The following is a 24,407-nucleotide window of genomic DNA, read 5'->3' on the forward strand; positions in this document are numbered from 1 at the left end:
TAAGCTCCTTAGTGGCATTTTTTTTAAATTTTAGACAAAAAGTACCTTAAAAAATTGTATAATCTCCCTAAAAATAGTGCTATTGGTAAATTGTGATAATACAAAAATGGCGTAAAAGAATAAATGAAACATTTCTCCTTTCTTCATTTTTGTTCTGTCTCACCACATATGTAAGAAGTATGTTATGTTAGCAAGCAACAGTACATTTTATATATTTGTAAATGTTGTGTACAAATTCTAACTTGTATAAGCAGAAGTATTTCTGCTTGGTATACTAGCATTATGCATAATTCATCTCGTATATTTCATCAAATAAAAAAATAGTTTCCCATCCGGAAATTAAATAATTAACTTTATTGACAACAATCCCTGTTTTTTATACAAAATTAACAGCATAATTTGACTATCTAATAGTTCACAAAAAATAAAGGGGTTTCCCCCATATTTTCTAGATTGCAAGATTAGAAAGTTTGACTAGCGGAGGGGATAAAGTGTAACGGAAGCGATATTAGTACGAGAGAGCTGATGCATTCAACCCTTCCAATAACACTTGGTTTATTAGACACATTTTTAAATTGGACTATTCATCTTATTCCCCTTACTGGTCCCCGCCAACTATAACTTTAGGCATTAAATAAAACCAATTTCCTGTATTTCCTCCGTCTAATGCTATTTTCAGAATATATAAACACAAACACATACGACAGTAAATTGTTTGGTATTTTATCAGTTTAATCGGAACTATAATCAATTGATATTGGAATCGGTTCTTCAAGCACTATTACGTCTATTAGACTGTGGATCACGAAAATCCTTAGATTTCTTACTATATTTGTTTTTATGTTCCCTTAATTGGTCAGATGGAATTGCGCTGATTAATAATAATTAAACATTATAGAATTACAGTTACTTCATTTGAACAGGGGAATTGTATTTGAAGTTTATATAAATTAAGTATATTTCCTTCTCTAGGAACGACCAAGTATCGAATATATTTCTCCTGAGTGCTTTGTTCATTGCCCTACGTCATTCCATTCTAGAAAATGGAAATTCATGGCACATACAAGAATAAAAATTCCGGTTTATAACACTTGATCTAATTTCTGAATCAGGCTCCTCCATTTCCCACTCCAAAAAAAAAATTAAAGAACGCACATGTTAGAGCATGTAAATCGTCCTTGATTAGTATCGTCACTACATCTTTTTCTTTGAGATTTAAGGCTTTTTGGCAAATCTTTGAGGATTTTGAAAAAATATTTTTCTTAGAAAAGTGAAATTTGCCAAATAATCTTCTTCTTTTTTTTTGTCACTGGCTTCCCTAAAACACATTTTTGTTTTATACTTTTAAGATTTAATTCTATTTCAACAAATCAATTTTTGTTCTTCATGAAGAGCTTTTATGTCCACTCGCAACTTCCATTACGAAACAAATCAAAATAATGTAACAACAGCAAGCAGATAGTACAAGTTGTTCGTCTCATACCATCACGTTTAATTATATAATCATCCATTAAAGTTTTCAACTAATGATTTATGTCTTCATTTCATTTTAATCTATCAAAACTTATTATTTAAAATGTATATTGGCCATAATGTAATTATATAATGGGCCACATAAAGCCTATAAATTATTGAAATTGATAAAAATGCCAAAAATTATATTATTTTTATAATTTCTACCATCTATTCATACATTATTCAATTGTTACTATATCTTCCGCATCGAAATTCTTCAATTCAACTTATTCATCTGATTTTGTGCAATCTCCTTATATCTGCTACAGTTTATACACGAAATATGATTTATTTATGAAATTAAATGATGAATAATTCAATTCCTAATCCCCGTTATACTCGAGACATTATTTAACTTGTATTAATGTTTATTTCCATTTTTTAGAGAAAAATAATTAATTTTATACACAATTTATAAAATAATTTATACTATACAATATTCATGTTAAAATTAAATGATAATATATTAAATTTGACTTTTTTACATTAAAAAGCTTACTTCTATGACAACATTATGTTCTCAAAAGAAGTCCTTAAATTTATCTTAAAACTTTTTGTTTTTTTGTTGACATAATTGAGATACATATAAAATTATACTTATTTTATCTATAAAGTTTAAAAATATATTTTTCATGACATAATTAACATTTGAACTTTTTTTTATGTATAAATGAGGAAAAAACCCTGATTTCTTCAAAAATTTACATAAATAAGTTGCCCATAATGCCAAGGGATCTTAATCATTCTTTTTAGATTTTGGTATAAAGAGATTTCTTCTTGAAATATTTCGACAGATATATATATTTATATTTATTCATATCAAGCCATACATGTCAATATATACAAAACATTAATAATATAATATAAATTCCTTTGAGGAATTATGTTAGTTTTTTCAAAAATAAAAACAATAGTAATATTATGTACCTATATATTCACGGGCTATCATTGTATTTAGTATATAAATTCCCATGTACTATAGAACCGTTTTTAGGGAGGTTATAGGGTGCAAGTCTTTACTAGAGGCCTAGCGCTGAATAGAATTGAAAATAGATATATACACAGTAAGAAGAAATTTAAAAAATAATTTCTTTATTATTCATACAGAATTCTATCAAATGTTTTATCAAAAAAAAAAGTTGGGTACAGAATAAAATAGATAAAAAAAAAGGCACATTGCCAATATTTTGAGAAATATTTAGAAAACTAATGATCTCGTTAAAAAAGAGAGAAAAATTTGGAGCAATCCTTGTTATTGATTTCAGCAAGGCTTTTGACTCTTTTAGACACAATTTTATTCTACGGGCTTATTAAGAAATACCTTCCAAGACGTTTTCTAAATCAAATCCGTGCTCTCATATTCCATGGAACTTCAACTATAGTAATTGATGGGTTATAGATTAACCCAATATCCTAGGAGAAACTGTTGACAAGGATGTCTCGTATCTCCTTTGCTGTTTTTGGCAGCTATGGAACAATGAAATTGTACGCTTATCGGAAATATGGAGTTTTTGCTATTTTCCTACGAAGGAAAGTCATTTGATTGATCTTTATGTGGATGATATTACACTGATGGTAGAAGGAAATTCGAACAGACATATAATGAAAAGACTTCCACTCTTCCTATTGGTTAATAGTGCACTGCGCCTCCCTTAATGATTGAGTGATGTAAAGTCGTTGAGTACGTAAAGATTTTGGGAATAAATGGAGAGATAAATTAAGCTTCCTTATCTAACATTGTGGAGCTTAACTCTCAAGCCCACAAATAATGTTAGGGATGTAGACGTTTTAACTTGCAAAAGAGAGTAGACTTATACAACTCAAAATTAATTGCTCAAATGAAAAATGTGGTTCAGCTCTATCATTGGTAGCCGAGAGTCTCTTAAATGAAGAAGAAAGGTGATTGATTAAATTATTTGATAGGAAATACGTTTTGTTCTGAAGATACCTCTGTATCAGCTAGGAGGATGTCTTGTCTTTGATTATAATAGTACAATAGATATCAGCTACCAAAATACAAACAAGAAGCCATTCTTTATTAACCTAAAGAACAACTGAGAGAGTTAAAAATGATTGTAATTAACGAAGATGTATGCACCACAAATCGATTCTTAATACTGAAATATTCTGCTACCTTCTGCAGAAATCAACACAGTGTTATCATCCACTTACTCCTTTGTATCAAAAATTTAATAAAGTTTCGAATTCTACTTAAGCATATTGTATCACTATGGAACTTAGATCTTCCTCAAACATGGAAGAGGAAGATTATTTGTTATTTGAAAGACATCAATGATGTCTAGTTTCATATATCGACTAGTTTGATTAGTTTTTCACTCTTGCAAATAATGTGTACGAATATATATATATATATCAAACACGCTTTTGCTCACTGTCCAGCTCTGAAAATTATACAAGATGTAATGTAACTTAATTCCAAATATATTGTAGATTTTGAGACAACAAGTGAAGTAGTGTTTGTTCTATTCGATTAACAAAAAGTAGAGTTCAGATGAGGAAAAAACAATCAGTGCAGCTATCCGTAACTGTAAAGCTTTTGTTGCTCAACAACTCATAGAAGATCAAGAGAAAAAATATGAGGAGTATCTAGATATCGGGTGCCACTAGATATACCGTTTTAACCCTGAGGATTCCCGAACCACAAGACTAATCGTGGAATTACGCTTCCAAATTACAAAAACATTTTCTTTCGATCTTTATTCGGTATGAAAGGAATCTTAGGCTGATTAATAATCGATGTATGAAGTACAAGAAAGAAACTACTTAAGGAATTGTCTTAGTTTATTTTTTAGCTGTTGTTTTAGTTTGTTTTATTTTAAGTACATAAAGTTTAAAAAATATTATATTAGTAAGTACAAAGATTTGTTTTTATATACGTAAAAATATTTAAAAAATATTTTTGTGTTTGTAACATAGGCAAAGAGGTCATAAAAAGGGAAAACAATTTTACACAGAAATGTTTGTTTATAATGCAAACTTCCTTTATTTCCTCCATTTAATGATTTGTATTTTATAACATTAAATGGATTAAAGACCCTGCCGAAAAGAAAATAAAGGTAATTCGAAAAAAAGAAAGGACCTTGCATTAATTTTCCACAAAAAAGGGAAACTTAAAAACCAAATTTAAAAAAAAAAAAAAAAAAGACTCGAAGTCTTACTCAGGCTAAAATCGGCCCTTTGTACATATAATTTAGTTGATTAAAATAAGTCCTACCTGATCTCCGAGGTTTAAGTCCGTTCCTGGTTCACAGTTAGCTCCTAACTGAGCTTGAGTCTCGACAGTTCGTAATAACTTTGTGACAATTTCCATTCGAACATGTGCTTTCTCCTCATTATCAAGCTGTTGCTGCTGATCATCCTTAGCCGCCTCATTGTGGTCATCTGAAGAAAACAATTTGCCTTCTTTTTCATCTGCTCTGTCAAGGTTTATTTCTTGTAAATGAGAATTTGTTTCATTGTCCTCTGTGAATTTATTTTTTTCATTTATAGAAAACCCTGGTAACAGTTTTCCAACCTCTTGACTTATATCTATAGGCAAACTTTTTATTCCAGTTCCTTTTAAAAGCGATTCAATTGAAGTATTATGTAATTCAGGGATTTCATTTTGATCCAAACTAAAAGACTTTGAAGTGTGCGTTATAAGAAGTACGTAAATGTTTATAAATATTTTTATGGACACGCTTTGGAATACCATCCCTACTAGATATATATTGGTTCATGTACCTCAGAGGATGAACAAGGTTCTATGGATACATAATATTTTACATCATTCCACTTAATAAACTGAAACGAAAAATTAATATTTTAACATAATTTTTTTTAAATATTTGTTTATGAGAATAATTAGATATTTGAAAATTGTCAAACTCCTGGTGAGCGTTAATTCAAAAAAAGTTAATTGTTAGTAAACACCAAAGTAGCTCTTGTTAATTATTCCTCCTTATTTAAGATTAGTTTTTGGAAAATAAACAAAGATTCAATGCATTTTCTTCAGAACTGAAGGGGGAGTGACACTCCCATCATCATTAGATCATGAGAGGTTAGTCAAAAAATTTGGAATTATTCATATTTGAGTAGAACCAAATGAAAAAGCCATTTCAAAAGCTTTAAAGTCATTGAGTAAAATGATTTATAGTGTCTATTAAAAAGGCCCAAAATAGGCTTGAACTTTAATGAAAAATAGTCATTCTACAAATATTTCCAAGAAAAATGTTTTAAGAAAGGTTTTTTATAAAAATAAAAGTGGCCATATTTTATAGAGACGGAAAAAATGGGATATCATTTGGATAATTAGAAAAAAAAATATCTCCCCCTTCCCCTCTTAAAGAAATACTTTACCACTGAAATTTTAACCTGATTTATGAGGTAAATTTTCTATGATTTAAAACAGCTGTCTTTACATATTATGAACTCAATAAAGATATTACAAATGGCTTATAAATTAATTTATATAAATCAAAAATTTATATTCTCAATTTGTTCAAAAGTTATGGTCAACTATGGGTTTTTAACGTTGTGTATTTAGATTTTTGTGCATCTTAGTTACATGAGATTTATAATCTTTTAATTTTGACTCAGAAATTCTTTGGTACAAAGACGTAAAGTTTCAACTTTCTTCAGCATCTCAAAAACTCTCAACTATTTCTAATGATTACTTATCAACTGTCGATTTTATATTTATCTTTCTTATTATTATTGTGCTGAAACTTTGATGGCTCGAACTCGAAATGTAAATAATTTCCTAGTAATGAATTAAGAATAGTCTCACAATTTGGAATAATACGCTCACTACTAATTGATTTTGTGCCTTTTTTCCCCTTCATTTTCTGAGGAAAGATGAAGAGATTCAATAGCAGTTGTTTTGTTTTATGTTAGATATGGAACATTCCTTTTTTCTTCTGTTTTTCGATAATTCAATGCATCATTATCAAAAAAAATATGTGTTTAGGTATCTAAAACACGTCCTGCCAATAAATCTTATATATTTTTAAATGTGTTTCTATAAATATTGTATTCCTTCATTTCTTTTCTTTCTCTCTCTCTGAAGAAATATCTTAACGTAGGCAAATGACTGTGGGGATTTTTAAAATAAAAAAACTTCTCGACAAGCGTTCATTACTGTAAATTTATGTCAGTTGCCATACTCTTTTAATGTTATGTATGTATTTATTTTTATCCTTATCATACTGACATAATTCTTTCTTAATTCTCGTAGAGAAATGAATAATTCGTTGATAAGTTTTGACATTACAAATGAGTTAAAAATAGGAGCCAAGGCAAGTAATTATTTTTAAAATAGTAATTCCTGAAAGTATTTGTATCCCCATAATGGGAAATTGGGCCCAAAATATCTCTACGGGAGACGTGTCTTTTCTACTCTAAAAATACTTCTTGGGTTCATGATTTTATAGGAAATTACCTCATACTTTGTTTTCGTAGCAATTTTTTCATGCCTTGAGTTAGTTAAAATTTATTGTTGTTTACCGTAGACATCTATATCAAAATAATATTTAATAAAAAAATACTAAAGTAAAGAATGCGACCTCAAATGAGGGTATTTGTGCTACAACAGGAGATACTAATTAACAGTTAGACATTGAAATTTTTCAATACAATTCCCTTCATTTTGAACATTTCATAAATTTTAGAACAAGAATTCTTAATTTTTTTCTCATATTTCTTGCTATTTTTCATACGTGAGTGCAGTACATCTGTTTACAAGATCATCATTCTGATTTTGTTGGTTGACTAAAGACGACATTGTCAACTCTGTCAAAGAACGTGTTCGTTTTTTGTTATTTTTTGGAGGCTTGTCATTTTTTCTTCTGAAGTTATAGTTTTTTCAGTTCAGTCACCGTTGTTGAGGTTCTTTTTTGACTTCTTTAAGACTGATAGCCCTTTGCAAATCATATTGGATTATTTCTTGTTCTTCTGGGGATGCATTGTCTTCATTGAGATAATCAACATTTCCATTATTAGCACCATTGTTGGCGTTATTTTATATAATAATACCTGATAGGCAATTATTTTTTTCGGCTTGGCAAAAAAGATAAGGTGAAGAAGTACTGCAAATCGGGAAATACAGTTTGCTCTTTTTAGCGTCAAAGATTTTATTGCCAATAAGTTCAAATATAGAGAGCCCATTCATAGTGAAAGCTTGAGAGCAATAACTTTTTCGTCTGCAGCTAGATATGATGCTTGTTTATTTAAAAAATACCAAGTATGGTGATGATTCCAGGGATTATGCTAGATACATGACTAGTTAAAAAGATTTTTTGGATAGTATGAACGCTTTCATCGAGGGATACCAATGGATTGATTACTTTGTTATGAAATATATTTAGTTGTTTATGTAATTTTGTGCTCCTCTTACTCAAATGTTAGAGTATTTTTAGGTTTAGGTATTAGCTAGAGCAACGTATATTTGGTATGCTATATTTTGTATTTTATTTTTGTATGTAATTACATTTAAAAGAGAACATACTTATATTTATTGTTTAAAGCTAGATAATATTTTGATTTGTTTGTGAGAGGAATAATGGTTAGAAGTATTTGTGTGTTCGGTAATTTTTTGCTATTGAAAAACATGGATCAAAGAATTTGCAAGAAATTTTTTGGAAAAAATGAAATTAAGTATTTAAAACACAAAATTGTTAAGAGTGGTACACGTTTAAACTGTTCTGAGTAGAAAAAATGTTTATAAGTTGTACAAACGCTTCCTCCAAGACGACCAGGAAGATGCCAATAACGAGACCTTGTTTAACCAGTGATTTTTTTTTTTTTGAAAATAGTCAAATGACTATCAGAGAAGTTGCTTAGGATATTAACATATCGTTTGGCTCATGCTATGAAACTTTTTTGAATATTTTAGGCATGAGACGAGTGTTAGAGAAGTTTGTTCCAAAACTGCTTAATTTTGACAAAAAAGAATATTCGCATGAGCATCGATAATGAACGTTAGACAGACGTCAATGATGATCTTGATTTCCTCAAAAGGGGCATAACTTGGGAAAAATCATGGGTATATGGTTTTGATACCGAAACCAATGCCCAATCATCAAAATGGAAGATCCCAGGGCAAATACCAAATAATCACCGAACATGTAAGATACTTTTAATCACTATGCCTCTCACAAACAAACTAGATATATTATATAGCTTTAAGCAACCGATATATGTTCTTTGTCAAATTTACCTAGATAAAAAAAATTCCATGCGAAATTATACGTTGCCTGCGAAATTTGATAAGTAACCTTATTTTTGAAAACACCTCGTATAAACTGTTATATGCCTATTAATTTTAAAAATATATTTGGCTAACGTCATATCATACGTGGTTTTTAAGCTCATGGGATGGTATATTTTACCAAATTTAAAAAATGGGAGACCATGGTGTTCATCAAGCTTAAAATAATTGCCGATGAAGGTCATGTTTTACCATTGTGATAATTTGGCCAAAAATAAGTAGCTATTTATTAGAAACGTCCCTTCACCCCAGAACCTAAACATAAATCTTCTGCCACAAAGCTATAAGCCAAGGGGTGAAACGAAGACCACGTGATAAATTTTTGCCCAACTTTTTGCTCGCTAGGGGGTTGAGTATAATTGAATACTACTCTATGACTAACTATGCAACCTTTATGAATTCAACTTTTCAACTGTGTTAACAAGGTGAGTTCTTTAAAAGGGAGACAAAGCTGCATACTCCATTAGGAGAAATGATCTATTGTATAGTAAAAGCGACAGTTTGCGTGAGGAAAATATTTGAGATGAGTCATGAATCAAGGTAACAGGGGCCACTTGACTAATAGCTTTTCTCTAACCTTGCTATATATTAAATAAACAGAAGCTGAATAGGAATGAAAAAATGGACTGGTTGAGTGGTATATTTAGGTCTCCAATCCCGAATCTAAAATGGAAAAAGGTATTCTTTTGATTAAGCATCGAACTAATTGCATTAGTAAATTAGATTTATTGGGCAAAAAATAAAACAAAAACATGTGTGCAAATCATTATAGAAAGCAAACATAAAAAATATTTATGGTACTACTTAGTTATTTTATTACGTTTTTATATATAAACCATGTGATCATTTGATTCTCCCCTTTCCCCCTATTGACACTCATTTGATGTTGTTGGAGTGATAAATGAAATCAATGGTAAAGAAAATTGATTATGCATTAACGTTACTCGTGTTTACGTTACATAATTTTATATAACTTGTGTATATAATTAAAATATTTTTTATTTCTTAATTCCTTGTAAATTTAAGTTTATTTACTAAGAATAAGTCCATGTGAGCTAACAGGCAAGATATTTCTAAAGTGATATTAAATATGACCCCCAGTTTATAAAAGTAAAGGAAAAAAAATACTAAAGTGGTAATTCTGACAATTTGAAGAATGTTTCTGAAGAGAGAGGCTTAGGTTTTTATTAGATAAGATTGAGAGGAAGAAAATAAACAATAATCCCACTCTTTATCTAGTAAAGACATAGGTAGGACCTTCTTTGATGTTAATCCTCAATTCTCCTTTGACTAAAAAATACAAAAACTTAGATTAATAACTCCCCAACGAATACTCAAACTTAATCTCCGTCCTTCATGAGCAAACTCACTTTCTACTAGAATGTGCCTTCTTCAAGCAATAAAGAATAATGTTTACAGATTTATTAAATAAATTGTTACTATATTACTTTTTTGTATATTTTAAACATAACGACTGCCCATATCTTTTACAACTCTACGAATAAACACAGATTTTCCTTATTTTTATATAAATCAAGAACCTTTTATGAATTTGTGTCATTTGATACTCTTATATAAATAAAATGATCCATTCGAAGTATATAGCATATATTACATAATAAATAATAACTAATTCATCGTGCACCGTTGGCAAGAGAAAAATACAGAAGGGGAGCTACCCTATGTTTGTTTTTTTATTGGATTTTTCTTTTTTGGCAGTCGAGGTTTCAAATAGATAAGAAAGTGCGATGGGTTAGACCTAAGTTGTTTTCCTCAAAATATCGATCAAAAAAAGTCAAAATAGCTAATTTTAATAGGTAATAACTCCTAGAACATTCTATAAAAAGCCAAAAAAAATAACTGAATATATAGAATAATAAGTAATTTATTCTGCGTTGAAGAAGAAACAAGTGTGAAATTAAAAAAAACTACTCGTTTTTAAACGCCCCAGGAAAGTAACAAATGATTAATAATACGGATCTTCTTTTTTTTTTCTTTTTTTTTTTTGAACTGGATCTTTGGACTCGAATCGAACCGAATAATTTAATACTCACGAGAAATTTGTAACTATAAGGCCTTAAATACATATAAGGAAGCTTCTGAACTACAGAATAATGCAACTAAGTGATTAATGAGTAATGATTAGAGTTTACATTTTTGTAAGGAACAAAAGATTCTGAGGAGAAGGGAGGAGCGAGACATATAAATTACGACACTTGTTAATATTAGCTGCCTCTTATACGATTTTGGGGGAAGAAAATGAATTAATACTATAAAGAGGAGAACCTTCTACATTTAAAATATAATAACTGATTGGAAAATATTACAATTATATTTAAATTCATTTATATTTATCTTATTATGCATTTTTAAAACAATTTACAGAAAAGATAGGCTAGAATACTTACTCCAGACAATACAAATACAAACGCTTACAATTAGCAACTCTATCACTACTATACACACTCAATTTAAGCGATAAGACTCAAGAAAAATAATTAATTGATATTTAACAAAGTGTCATATAATAAGCTATGGCTATTTATATGTCTTTTTTTGTGAGAATTATAATAGTGAATCAATACATCTATTTCGATATGTAATCCATGGCGTCATTTTTTATATCTAAGAATCCTTATAATAATGACTTTTCAGTCTTATCAATAATTGCTACGATAGTTAATAAATATATGATTGATATGGTATCGCAATACCTTATGATATAAATATTTTTTGACCGCCTTTGATAGGCTACCAGTTTTGTGGTATTATGTTGAAATTTTTTAAATTGACGCAGGATAATAGAATAGAAGGTATGCTCTTCTAAACACTCCAGGCGTGTCAAGTAAGTTGACGCTATGATGTAGTTGGATCATGCTAATCAGTGGTAGTGGGCGATGATTTGTCTAATTTTTAATGTAATTTGATAATAAAATTATTAAAAGTCTATTTCTATTTAATTTTACCTAATATTAAAAATTATCTGGTTAAAAAAGTTTAACATATGGTAAATTTATTATCAGCCAATTATACGAAATTTAATATAATTTATAGAAAGTTATGTTATATAATGTGACCATTCCTTTAACTTTCGGACAATTTCTTTGTTGTTGTTTTTTGCACATTTAGACTATTAATTAGTTCTTTAATTCTAATAAAGGTTCTTAATCGATATTTTCCATGAACTTGTGTGCAATTTTTAGCTCTTGATAATCTCTTACTGTCAATTTTAAAAAACAAATTCTTTGTGATCAGGTAACTTTAACCCTTTATCCAAAAAAGGGTTTCTCAGGAGTTTGATTAGGTGAGATGTGCCTGATGGATTCCAAATTTATGGAGAATCCACAGTGATTCCTAATGTGTTACGCAGTCTCACATTTAATGGATCCATATCGGAGACCATAGCCACAACACAAGGTCCTCTCTTTTCTATTTATTTTATGATATTGAATAGATTTTCACTAGACATGGCAGTGTTGAAATCAAAGTAAACAGGCATTTTCCAGGATTTGCAAAGTCCACGTATCATTGTTTGGACCAAAGACTTGATCCTAGGACGGAGAGCAATCGTACCTCCTTTATAAATCCATTTCATCAAAAGACAGCACTCCTAGATGTTTAAATCGATCATTCTTTAGAGAAAATTCTGGAAGAGAAAACAATTTAAAATATTTACTTATAAATATTTATGCCAATACTGCAATTGCAATGTAATTCCACATGTGCTTACTCTTCATTTTCCCCCCTCAAAATATCTCAAAATTTATGCTGAATCCCAGGGGCACATTTAAATTTTGAAATCCATTTCCTCAAAGTTGATAAAGTTGGCAAAGGGAGGGAAAATTTCTTATGAAGATAATTATATGCATTTCCTCCTGCCATTGACCTCAAAATCAGAGAACTTTGAATGTCTTCTTCAGTCCAGTTTTTTGGCCTTGTATATATCTTTTTGTTCATTAACACAGTGACTTGGCTTGATGAAAATCACTGCTGTAACTTATATGTGTAGGCTTTGGATTCCTGTCACTTTGATACCTTCTGGTACAGATTTAACTTTTGAAGAGAAATAACTCTTTTTGGAAGCCTAATTATTTTCAAATCTAATTTTTTCTTATCTTTCCTCAAATTAAGATATTCTTCCCCCTAAATATCAGCCTGAATAAGTACATTTTGAATATTTTTTCTGATGAATGTTCAACTTCCATAGCCTCAGGTAAAGGGGATTCTTCAGAATAAGCATTATCGAGACTCGAACCCAAGTTTTCTTTGCTGATGTTATTTATTAATTTATCAAGCATCTTATTTGTATTTCTGGATTAGAGCCTAAAAAAAATTACATCTCATATCAATAAACAAGTTGTATTTACTCGATTTGAATTTGAAAGTATACCATTCCTTTCTTCTAATTTTGGATATATCAGCCTTGATTATTCTTGCAGGATTCACGGGAACTAAGTGAAGGGTGGGAAACACTTTGGGGGTTTAAGCTTTTCCGAACCTTGTTGCTCGAACTCCTTCCATAGTTTAGCATTACTTCAGCCTTGAAATTTCTTTCAAACCACTCATTCTCTAAATGTCGAAAACAAATTCTGGCGATTGTAACATTAAATGAATCCTGTCTATGACAGCCATGAATCCATTTGCAATGGATATCGTCATTATTACGAAATCAATGGTAAGAATATTCCTGATCTGAATCAATGTGAGAGGAAGGAGATAGCCACAGCACAAGTCATAGCACTTCTTTTAGCAGTGATAAATTCTGAAAGATTTTTCGAAGAGGAAAACGTGTGGTTATCTAATTCTTTTTAAATTTATGTTATGTAATTTTGTAAAAATATGATTCTATGATCAAACTACGTCACACGTCGGCTGTTCCTCTCAACAACAAATCAAAAATTGTTCTAAAGATCATACCTTCTATTCTATATACCTTGCATTGACGTTTGGAATACGAGTGCAGGATACGGATATAACCCAGACTTATCCCTAGTTAAGAACTACATTTTTTTATGAGAACTATAAATATATGTAATGTAATCATTTTTTAAAGTACAAAGACTAAAAAAACACATCATTTATTTGATCATGTCATAAAATATATTAATTATTTAGAAAATCAGTTTATACACTTGATTTTTATGTCCCTGATTTATAGTGTAAGCATTTAGATTCATTAATCTTCCATGCTTTTGAGCATTGAATATTATTAATAGTTGTAGTTATTTTTTGAAGGATTTTTCTCATGTAGCTATAATTATATATGTTCATAATACTATTAAATTTTATTTTCTTAAAGTAGAAATATATATGTAGATCACTTTATTGTAATGGTATATAGTACTGAATATACGTAACTACATATTATATAATATCATATTTTGACTATGAAAATATTTTGCACAGCAGACAGAATGTGTTGTGAATTAACTCTAAAACAAACATGAACAAAAATCAACACAAAGAGTAATGTACAATTTCTCCTTTTTTACATCATATCACAGTATCTCATAGACATATTTGGGCAGTTATGGAATTTGTATTCACATTCATGGCATTAGATACTATACCTAAGAAAATTAACCATTGCTTAAAGCCTTCATTTGATTTATGAAACTTAATTTGTCCCCAACATTCCTATTCAAATGGAGTCTATTCATTTCTCATACTTTTATTGTGACAATGAATTGCCGTTTTAAAGAATAAACTAAACAAATAAAGAAGTTTTCTAAATGTATTCAAAATCAAAAAAGTTAAGGGCAAAAAAGACATTATAAAAATAGCTGTTGTTTTTTTGTCTTCCTCATTTTTCAGGTGCAAAGAAATTGTTTTCCAATGAAAATATTGGATTCGTAGATAAATAAAGTTTGTAGAAATTTGTGAGGAAATTCGTTTTCATATAAATTTCAAACATAAAAATTGGTGTTTAACTAAAATATCTGTCATTTTCTGAATAAGTTTTCAGAAATTTTTTAGCAAACGCCAATTTTCAATTTTATGAAAAATGCCACAAAACGATGATAATACATTATTTTCAATTCTCTATAACTTTTTTGGTTTTGCAGATACTCAAAAAAACTGGTTAGATTTGTGTCTCTCTTCACAATATCCATAAATGATATTAACTTATATTTGGCTAGTGGAGAAAATAAGTATTTGATCCCTTCTCAATTTTGTAATTTTGTTTTTGTAGGGCATATGGTTTTGACCATCCTCTCTTTGATGCAGGGAAATCGTTCTTTCTCCATAAAAAGATAAACATTAAACACTCCCAATAAATAATGTTTCCCCCTGCTTGAAGGTGAATATAGAGTTCTCGGGGTTATATTAATCATTTTTCCTCCTACAAATACTTGTTTTTCTTCATATAGTGTATCTCACTGTCAAAATGAACCTACCATTAAAATTATAGACAGATCTATTCTTTATCAGGGGCAAACTTACAAAAACATTGGTAAGGGATCCATTACATATTTATGTATACACTTTATAGATATATATTGTATATATAGTCAATCAAATAACACCCAATAGCTTAATCCCTGGTCATAATTTACGGATTTTTAAAAATCAGAAAAATTAAAAAACATAAATGAGATTCTTTTGTTTTGTTTTTTGTATTGGTCTAGATTCAAAATTTTGAGTTTTTTGTTTTAAATTAAGATATTTTTTTATTCAAAGTAACTGACTTTCTAATATTGTTTATAAAAAAATGATTTTTTATGAATTTAATAGCTATAAAATTAGGTTTTTAATTTTTTGAAAATCGATTTTTTACTTTTAGCACTCTTTTTTAGTACTCTGAAAGTTGGTTGGCTGGATAAATTCAAAAAATAAACTTTATTATCACTGAAATTATTGCATACCAGCGGAAGCCTACACCGGTGTTGATCGTTTAATGTTATATAAATAATTGAAAAATATTGTATAAATATGTCCAAAGATGCCCATCTTTAGGGCTTATGAAAAATCCGTTTCTTTATGTTTCTATAATCATTTAATTTGAAAAAAACAGCTAACCCATACAGACGTATTGGCGCTTGGAGCAGAAAAACCAAAAGCCTTTATCTTAATATATTTTGCATAAATTTACAGTCCAATGTTTAAACTACTTTAGTTATTTTAGAAATATATAGAAAGAACAGTCTAATTAGGACACACTTTAAAAGAAAAAAAAGGACAAATAAGTCCTATTATTAGTGATTTTCTTAGCTGAATTTATGGAGCAGTGTCTGATAATAATATTATATAATTTGAGGAAATTTAATTCACTCACTGAGGAAGAACATATTTGACAACTATTTTTATCTATCACATGATGTCCTTTGCATCCTTTGCCAAAAATAAAGAGTACACTTAAATTCTTAATTTAATAGATTTTCACTTTGACTTGTCCGTTCTGTATACTTGCTTAAAAATGAATAAATTAAATTTGGCATCCCATAGCTGTTACTTGTCGGATTGAAAACATTTAGAGCCATATTCTGCTCTAAGCCTTACTTTGGAGATCCCTTATCAACAACAGCATATCATGAAAGATAAAATTTAAGGCAATATTTTTTTTGTATAATGAACAAAGCAGAAAAACTTAAAACGGATTCTAGAGTTGATAAACTGACAAATACGTTTATGCATTAAATTACTTGTTCAATCTGTTAGTTCAGATTTTAACTCGTATAAAAAAATTGTACAAATTTGGAGAAAGATTTAATTTTTACATGCCGAATGCACTTCTTTTCCCTTCTCGGAAAATAAAATTTCCATTAGTAGAGTTGTATTTAATATAACCTGTTGGCTTGTTAAATAAAAAGAAGAAACCGAAAATTAACGTGATGATCCTCATAATTTGAAGAATATTCGGTATAAGAGAAGCTTAGCTGCCATGACATTTTGTTAGATTAGCAACAAACAGCTGTTAGATGAAGGAAATACAGACAAGTCCCTAGTGATGAAAATTGTATGTATTGTTGGTATGTTAAAAAGGTAAAATCAACATGGTAACCCAGACAATTTGAAGAATGCTATGAAAGAGATCCTCAACAATCAGTGTTGACAAAGGAGGAGGGTGGGAAGAAAATAAACAAGGAAATTGGAAAGAATTACTCGAATGTTGATCCCAAATTCTACTCTGAGTAGAACAAGGACTTACAATTCACAACAAATCCTTAAAGTTACTCTCCGTCTTTTATAAGTACACACGAATGCTCAATAAGGTTTTGAATATAATTGAATGTAGTAGAAAAAAGTAGTTCACTGCTCAAAAGTTAAATAGTAATGACAACAGCTGAAGGAAAGAAAATTCTTTCTTCAAACCACCAATTCCAAAAAAAATGGGCCAGCTAAAAAAGACACACGATTTACATCACTGTATACAACAAGGACGTATTGAGCTGAATTACCATGATTTTTATCTTCAATTCTACTGTGAGTGAAAAAGGCAATAACTCCTCCAGAAATTATCTATGTTACTCTCAGTCTTTCATGAGCACTTGCACCAGTGATAACTGTTTTCTTATTTTTGTATATTCTTACCTCATGAATTAAATAGCAATTATTGTTATTTTTTTATCAAATATAGTTTCTGAAAATAAAAAACACACTTATCATCTCGTCGTTAAAAGGCTATTTTAAAAAAATCAAAATAAAAGAAGTAGTTAATTGTTTTAAAAACGTGACATGAGGACTAGGCCTAAGTGAATTAATTTTATGAAGCAAAACAAGCTGACTTTCAATATTCGGAATATTCTTTTTTTTTTAACTTATTAGATAATAATGAAAAGGTTGTCTTTAATATGTAATGAATGCCCATTATACGATAATGTGTTCATTCATGTATGAAAAATGGATTTCCTCTTAAGATAAGATTTTCTACTTATATTAGATGATCCCCCCTCCCCTTATGCTAAAATAATATTATAATGTCTACACATAATAGGTATTCAATAAAGGTATAAAATAATGGACAGTGCTCTCACTAGAACGTTTAGATTATTAAAGTAAATATTTGCTTTAACAAAATATCAAGATAAATATTCAATTTCCTGTAAAATCGAAAGATGAATGTAGTTTTTGACCATTATAAAAATAATATTAGAAATTAAAGTTTTATCAACTCTTAATGAATCCTTTTGGTAATTATTATTCATTTTATTTATAAAGGATGAGTTTTGTTTGTCTTTTTTCACAGGGGTAATTCATCTTCGGACTCAGATGGAACTGGATATTTTAATACTCGCGAATAATATGTACCTACATCATACATGTTTAATATAGATATTATCATCTTCCTTTTGAGGCAGGGCAAACTAAATTTGGTTATCCTTAGATATTTTTAGATACGGATTTACACTATATTTTTCTAGATATACCTCATGTTTCCAGTAAAAAAAAATACATGTATAAAACACGTCGTTACCTTAATTATGCAACATAATCTTTTATCCAAAAAGAAACAGAAAAAAGTGTCCAATCAGTTGGTAGTTAGCCAAATTAGTTAACCATACCAATTTTCATTTTTATTTTAAGTACTCTCAGTCTATAATTGTGTCATATTATTTCTCCACAATATTTATAATGGACTATATAAATATATTTCATAATATTAAAATTTTATATAGTACTATATTAGAGACTTTACTATTTTATTGCTAAGAAAAAAATTACTAAAAGGGTAGCTCTACATTTTTATTTGTATATGATAGACAAAATTTATTCATATAAATAATAAATTGCCCAAAATATATATGTATACAATGAGGGATAGAAATGGTATTTGTTAATTTGTTCTGCATACTCATATTAAATAATAAACATATAGCAAGATATAGTGAAATAAGTTTCTAATAAGTTACATTTATTATTATTTAAAATGGATCCAGAGCTGGGAAGACTTTGAATTTGGAAATAAATTTGTCAAACTTTGCAAAATCGGAGGTGTAACCTATATTAAGCCTGACAAACACTTCTTGCCACCTTATATGTACTGTCATTCATTTTATCCAATAAAAACAATTTAGTCTTATACATACTAATGCAACTTTGGTAGCCCATATTACCTAGGACATGGGGGGTAATATGAACTTTTTGCTAGTGTTCGAAAATGGGATCTAACTTCAAATATGGCTAATAATGTTTATTGCACAACATACCGTGACTATAATAAATTTAAAAATATAGGGGATTTTGAAAAAGTACCATATTACCCCCGTTACACCTAAATTATATATAACTTATTACTTCATTTATTTATAATAAATAATAAATTATGAAATAGCCATGACGTATCAAGAGAGAGAAGAGAATCGACATCTGACAAACAAAGGGTATTTTTGTGTTAGTGAGGTAACACCCTGACAAAAATTACATACAAATGGGGTATTCATGTATTTGGAAATTTATGACAGAGTTGGATCATTTTTGGCCAGGTTGCTTGCTTATCCCAACCAAAGATCACTAATATGAAATCTTAGACTTAAAATTCAGTCGGACATAACTCTGCTCAGAGTCAATTGATTTCAAAAACGTTTGCTTCAATATTCACAAGTAGTGTTAGGTCGGTCCTTATTTAGGAGCGAGGAATGCAGTACTGTTAATTCTGGTCCCACTTGTCGGTCCTTAAAGAAAGTAAAATCGATCCGTTCTGACGTCATTGAGGGTATTTTTCCTTTTTTAATAATTCAGTTAATAGAATTAAGTATTTAACTATGTTAATATAACAATATAATATGTTCATTGTTCATTATTATATTATTATAATTTTTTTTTTTTTTTTGCAAGATAAATACAATAATCTTGATAGATTTCACATATATTTTATTTGACTTGAATTACAATCGATATTTAATAAGAAAAATTCCAAGAAACAACAGTTAAGGACCGTTCCAATGGACAAGCAGTCATAAGGACCGATCCTAAGACTGGAATGAACCAAATAAATAAGAACAGACACAGCACTACTCACAAGAGAAAGTGGTTTAATGAAATTTTAGGATTCATGCAAAAAATACTATGAAATATTTAAAATGGCGCCCAGCCAATCTGCAAGTTTGATTTTTGCAAATTTTTGGTAGAGCTTTAACTAACTTATATTATATTAGTATGAAATAATAAAAGTGGAATCACTTGAATTTTTTCGTATTATTGGAAATGGTCATATTTGCAATAATAGTAAATTCCTTATTTTTTCGGGGAAAAAAAAGATCTAAATTAGCAACTATTGCAGAGTAGCTTATAGTTTCATGCATATAACCCCGAAGTGGATGCATTACTCAGAGTTCTTAATTATTCACCTACTCTGAATTACTCCCAGTTTTCATGTCATTCTGTTATAGGCAATCTGAAAAGATGAAACAATGAAGTTACTCTTCATTTTAGCTCCACTCATTATCCAGCATAAACTCATATTTTTCCAACCCAAAAAAAATGGAAATACTTTAGATATTTTTGACATGAAAAAAAGACCCAAATAATGAATATGTAACTTCCAGAGATAAAACTGCGAATAGGACGGAAGGCTCATTTATATGTATTGAATAAAAGTTTGGAGACTAGTACTTATGGCTATTGGTCACAAATAATCCAAGAATAGATTTTAGCTTCGAATACGACTTGGCGCCTTATAAGAGCTGACATCACTTTGCCTATCCTAAAATCTGGGTTTTTTTCGACACCACAACCTACTACCGGCTATGAAGAATAAGAAACTTTTACGTTCCCTAGATTCTTTCTCAGTAAAAGTATATTCATGCATAGAATGGACCATTTTTTTTCCTTCTATCTTTCTATGTAAGTAGAATATTTAAAAATGAAAGATAGAATTGAATTAATAGAATTTGATAAACTAAAATAAATTAATCAACTTAAGGAATCCTTTAATTCTTTAGGACATGTACTATTTTAACTTAATTCCGACTTTCCTTTAAATAGAATAGTTATGAAATCATCGAGGGAATTGAATATATACAATCGTGTAACAAATGTATGAAGGTATGAAGATATTTTTTACTCATCTACTTTTTTTTTATCAGAATAATATAATTTAATAATAAAGTTTTTTTCAATTCCATAAGACGTTTATTACACGATTGTATTAAATCAATTACGTGTTTCACTTCATTAACTATTTTCCTAATAAGATGAAAGTAAAATGAAAAAATAGCCCTTAGTTGGTTATAAAAAAAGGAAAGGGGGGAAGAGTGTGTGTTCCATGTATAGAGTATTTTTTGGCTCAATCGACTTAATATTTATTTTATGGTTTCTCATTTCCCGAGAAGTTTGGTTTGAGCCTGGAATATCGGGATCCCGTTAGTAAATAATGAGTACTACATAATTGAAGTATTTATTTTTACATTCTCAGAAGAAATAATAAATGTTATGCTACTTCCAGTAATAATAAATTCTCAATTCTCACTTTCTTCATTTTTCTTCTAATAGCGCACAGGTAGGTTTATTTAGAGCCGTGGGTCCTCCTTTTTATAATTCCATAATCCACAACAACAACAAAAATGAAGTAGCAAGTAATGAAAGAGCTGTATTTTTGATGGAACTGGAGGTTGTATAATTGCGGAATACACAATCCGACCTGTGTGTAGTAAAGTCAACTTGTCCACCCAATATTAATAAAATCGTACAAACTTTGAACCAAGTGATACTTCAATATTTATTTTATGTTTAATTCAGTGAATTATATAATTGCTAGTATGAGTACTGGGCATTGATCTAAGTCATTAGGCGTCGAAGAACAGACAAACTTTCCTTTAATCATATTGATATGTATTCCCATGTATTTCTTTTTTAATATGACGAGCTGAGCGTTACACAGACTAGATGCACATTGTATTTTCGTAGACCAAGAGAGATTAAGCGCACACTAAAAATGAGGCCTTCACAGACAAACATACTTTGCGTTATTAATATAGATAATGTAATTCAATGATACTATAAAATAATTAAATATGGGATGTCCTGTGAGTTTTTCGTAGAAGTCAAAACTCCGAGAAATCCCAGGAAAACGGGACCCTGGAAGATAAACCCTTGTAGGTATCTTTATATAATATTCATAAATTAGATTTATCACTTTAATTTTCCTATCCTCAGCTTCTGATTTATAAATAGCTGAAAATAAAAGTAATTTCCATTATTATTATTCTTTTTTGTTGACAGAGTCGTAGGCCTTAGGCATCAATTTTTTATTTATTTCCCTCTTTGCATATTTCATATAAATGTAAGTATACAAGAAAGTAAATCTGTTGCTATGACTTTCTTGCATTTAGGATGTAAACAGAATATAAAATCAATGATATGAATATGATATAGTAAGAAAATTCATCTTCGCTTTGAAGAAAATAAGTTTAAAAAAAAACTCAATTTTTTCATTAAAGAATTATTTATTAGTAATTTTATTCTCGATAAGAGCAAAAATATAATAATTTTGCTTAAAAAGAATATGATTACGTGAAATATATGTGTATCTTATATGATTTTTATTATTTACAAAATCTTTTCCTTTTTATTATATTATTTTATGTACTTAAATATTAATCTATATCTCTATATTTAGAGTTGTAGAAAATACGACTTACTAGTATGCTATCAAAAACAACGGAAAATCAGCATGGAAATCCTGAAAATTTGAAGAATGTTGTAGAAGAGAGCAGTTTCGCTGTCGTGACGTTTCATTAGATTTGCTGCAAGTAAAGAGGTTCTAAGGAAAAAAGAGACAAGATGGTCGAAATAATAATGAAACTATACAATAGAGATATCTTAATTATGGGGACTCATTTCCACAATTTCGATAAAAAAATGACTATAGATGGGACTTTTGTAGAGTTTGATGAGAATAAAACTGTAATTTGTTTTAACAAATCCTACCAAAAATCAACACAAATCAAAAGAATGATAAAGCTTCTTAACAAAATTAGGTTGAGCAAGGTGCAAATTTAGTTCAAACAATCAATGTTGATAACAGTGATCAGGGTGGAAAATCGACAGCAGACAACAAAATACAGGATAAATTTGTATGTTAGTGAGGCAAGGTCATTTAAGGTTAGAAAAGTCCTTAATATGTTACATAAAATCGGTCCTTTTCCACATCTTGTCACGTTCCGTTCCTTATCATCGATCCTTGAAAAACGTTCAATATTTTGAAGCACTCTCTTCAATTTATGCCATATCTTTATTATATTTACAGATGGCACATTAAGATATATTTCAATATAGTTGATTAATCATCCCATTTGTACCGGAAGGACTGATTTGTAGAGTTATAAAAAATATGATGAAGCGACGTAACTCAATGTTCGATTTTCGGTCGCTCCTAGAGAAAAAAATACAGATTATATATATGGACTTCAAAAATAATTCCTGGATAAGATGGAGTAATTGTAATACCCTTATGTCTACTTGTACTTAATCAGTGCAACTCCATCTGACCAATTAAAAGAGCATTTAAAAATATAAATGAATTGCAGGTATGTTAAAGAAGAAACCCAAAATGAACATGGTCCCTATATGAAGAGATCAGCTTAACAGTTTATTAAATGAGCTGCAATCAGCTATTCGTGTCTAGCAAGGATATAGGCAGAAATTACTCGGATGTCGATACTCAATTCTTTCTACACTCTGTTCACTCAAATACTTAAACCAATAACTCTGTAACAAATCGTCAAAATTACTCATAGTCTATCACACACTAGTGATTACTTTATATTTAGATGTTACCTCTTAAAGAATAATGATAACAAATTTGGAAAATAAATAAACCTGTTCAAGTTACAATTCTCTAAGGTCATATTTTTTACAATTTTATTGATATAGTCGATAGAAATAGTAAAGAAGGATATTTTTTCAACGTTATTTGTAAAATATGTAATATGAATATTGATAAGTTAATTCCAGATATTGTTAGATTGTGTTTTAGGACTGTTTATGCAGATATCATATTTAGAAAAATCAAACCTGAGAATTGCGTTTCGACAATGTTTGTATATACATAACAACAATCCACAAAATTTCAATTTCATATCTCCCTTTGGATAGAGGGAGTGTGTTCCTGATTACTTTGACTTTGAAAAACAGGAAATGAACTTTATAACTCAAAGTTTCTGGTTTTGTGTATTAATTTATTTTTGAATATTTATTTAGAACATCTCAATGATTTAATGTTATTTTAATCATTGTTATATCTTCTTGACACTTTCATTTGATACAACTGAATAATAATAAAAAAGAATGATAGAGGCTTAACGTTGGATATTTTTATTGTGATTCACTTCAATCATGGATACAAAAAAATTTATATCACTCAACATTTTTAGATGACACGTGTTATTTTTTTTTGTATGTCTTAACCTTTCTTCCTACAAAAAAAGAACCAATATCAATCAATATTTAAGAGATTATTCCCATCTGTCGTTGGATTGACCTTCAACATATAAAAGAAGGATGCCACAACGAATTTCAGAGTTGTTTTTAGGGGGGATCCTTATTCAAGCAGCCTATATTTTATGTAGTAATGTTGTGGGAATGTTCCTTATTCTAAAGTCAAAATTTGGGATTGGGGGTACATTTCCCCCTTTCTCTTAGTTCTGGCAACCCTATGATAAAGAATTGCTTACAGTTTAACAAA

At 29.3% G+C, this 24,407-nt stretch overlaps 1 protein-coding gene across 1 annotated transcript in view; it reads right to left on the reverse strand.

The window, feature by feature from the left end:
- The window catches only part of LOC121114902 (uncharacterized), a 265,038-nt gene that overhangs the window by 206,488 nt on the left and 34,143 nt on the right, over positions 1-24,407 (reverse strand). Inside the window, 1 exon segment of the mRNA XM_040709015.2 lies at positions 4,751-5,319. Coding sequence (XP_040564949.1) covers positions 4,751-5,230 — 480 coding nt within the window. The 5' untranslated portion in view covers positions 5,231-5,319.

Source organism: Lepeophtheirus salmonis, chromosome 3, assembly GCF_016086655.4.
Source record: "Lepeophtheirus salmonis chromosome 3, UVic_Lsal_1.4, whole genome shotgun sequence".
In the NCBI taxonomy this organism is placed as follows: domain Eukaryota; kingdom Metazoa; phylum Arthropoda; class Copepoda; order Siphonostomatoida; family Caligidae; genus Lepeophtheirus; species Lepeophtheirus salmonis.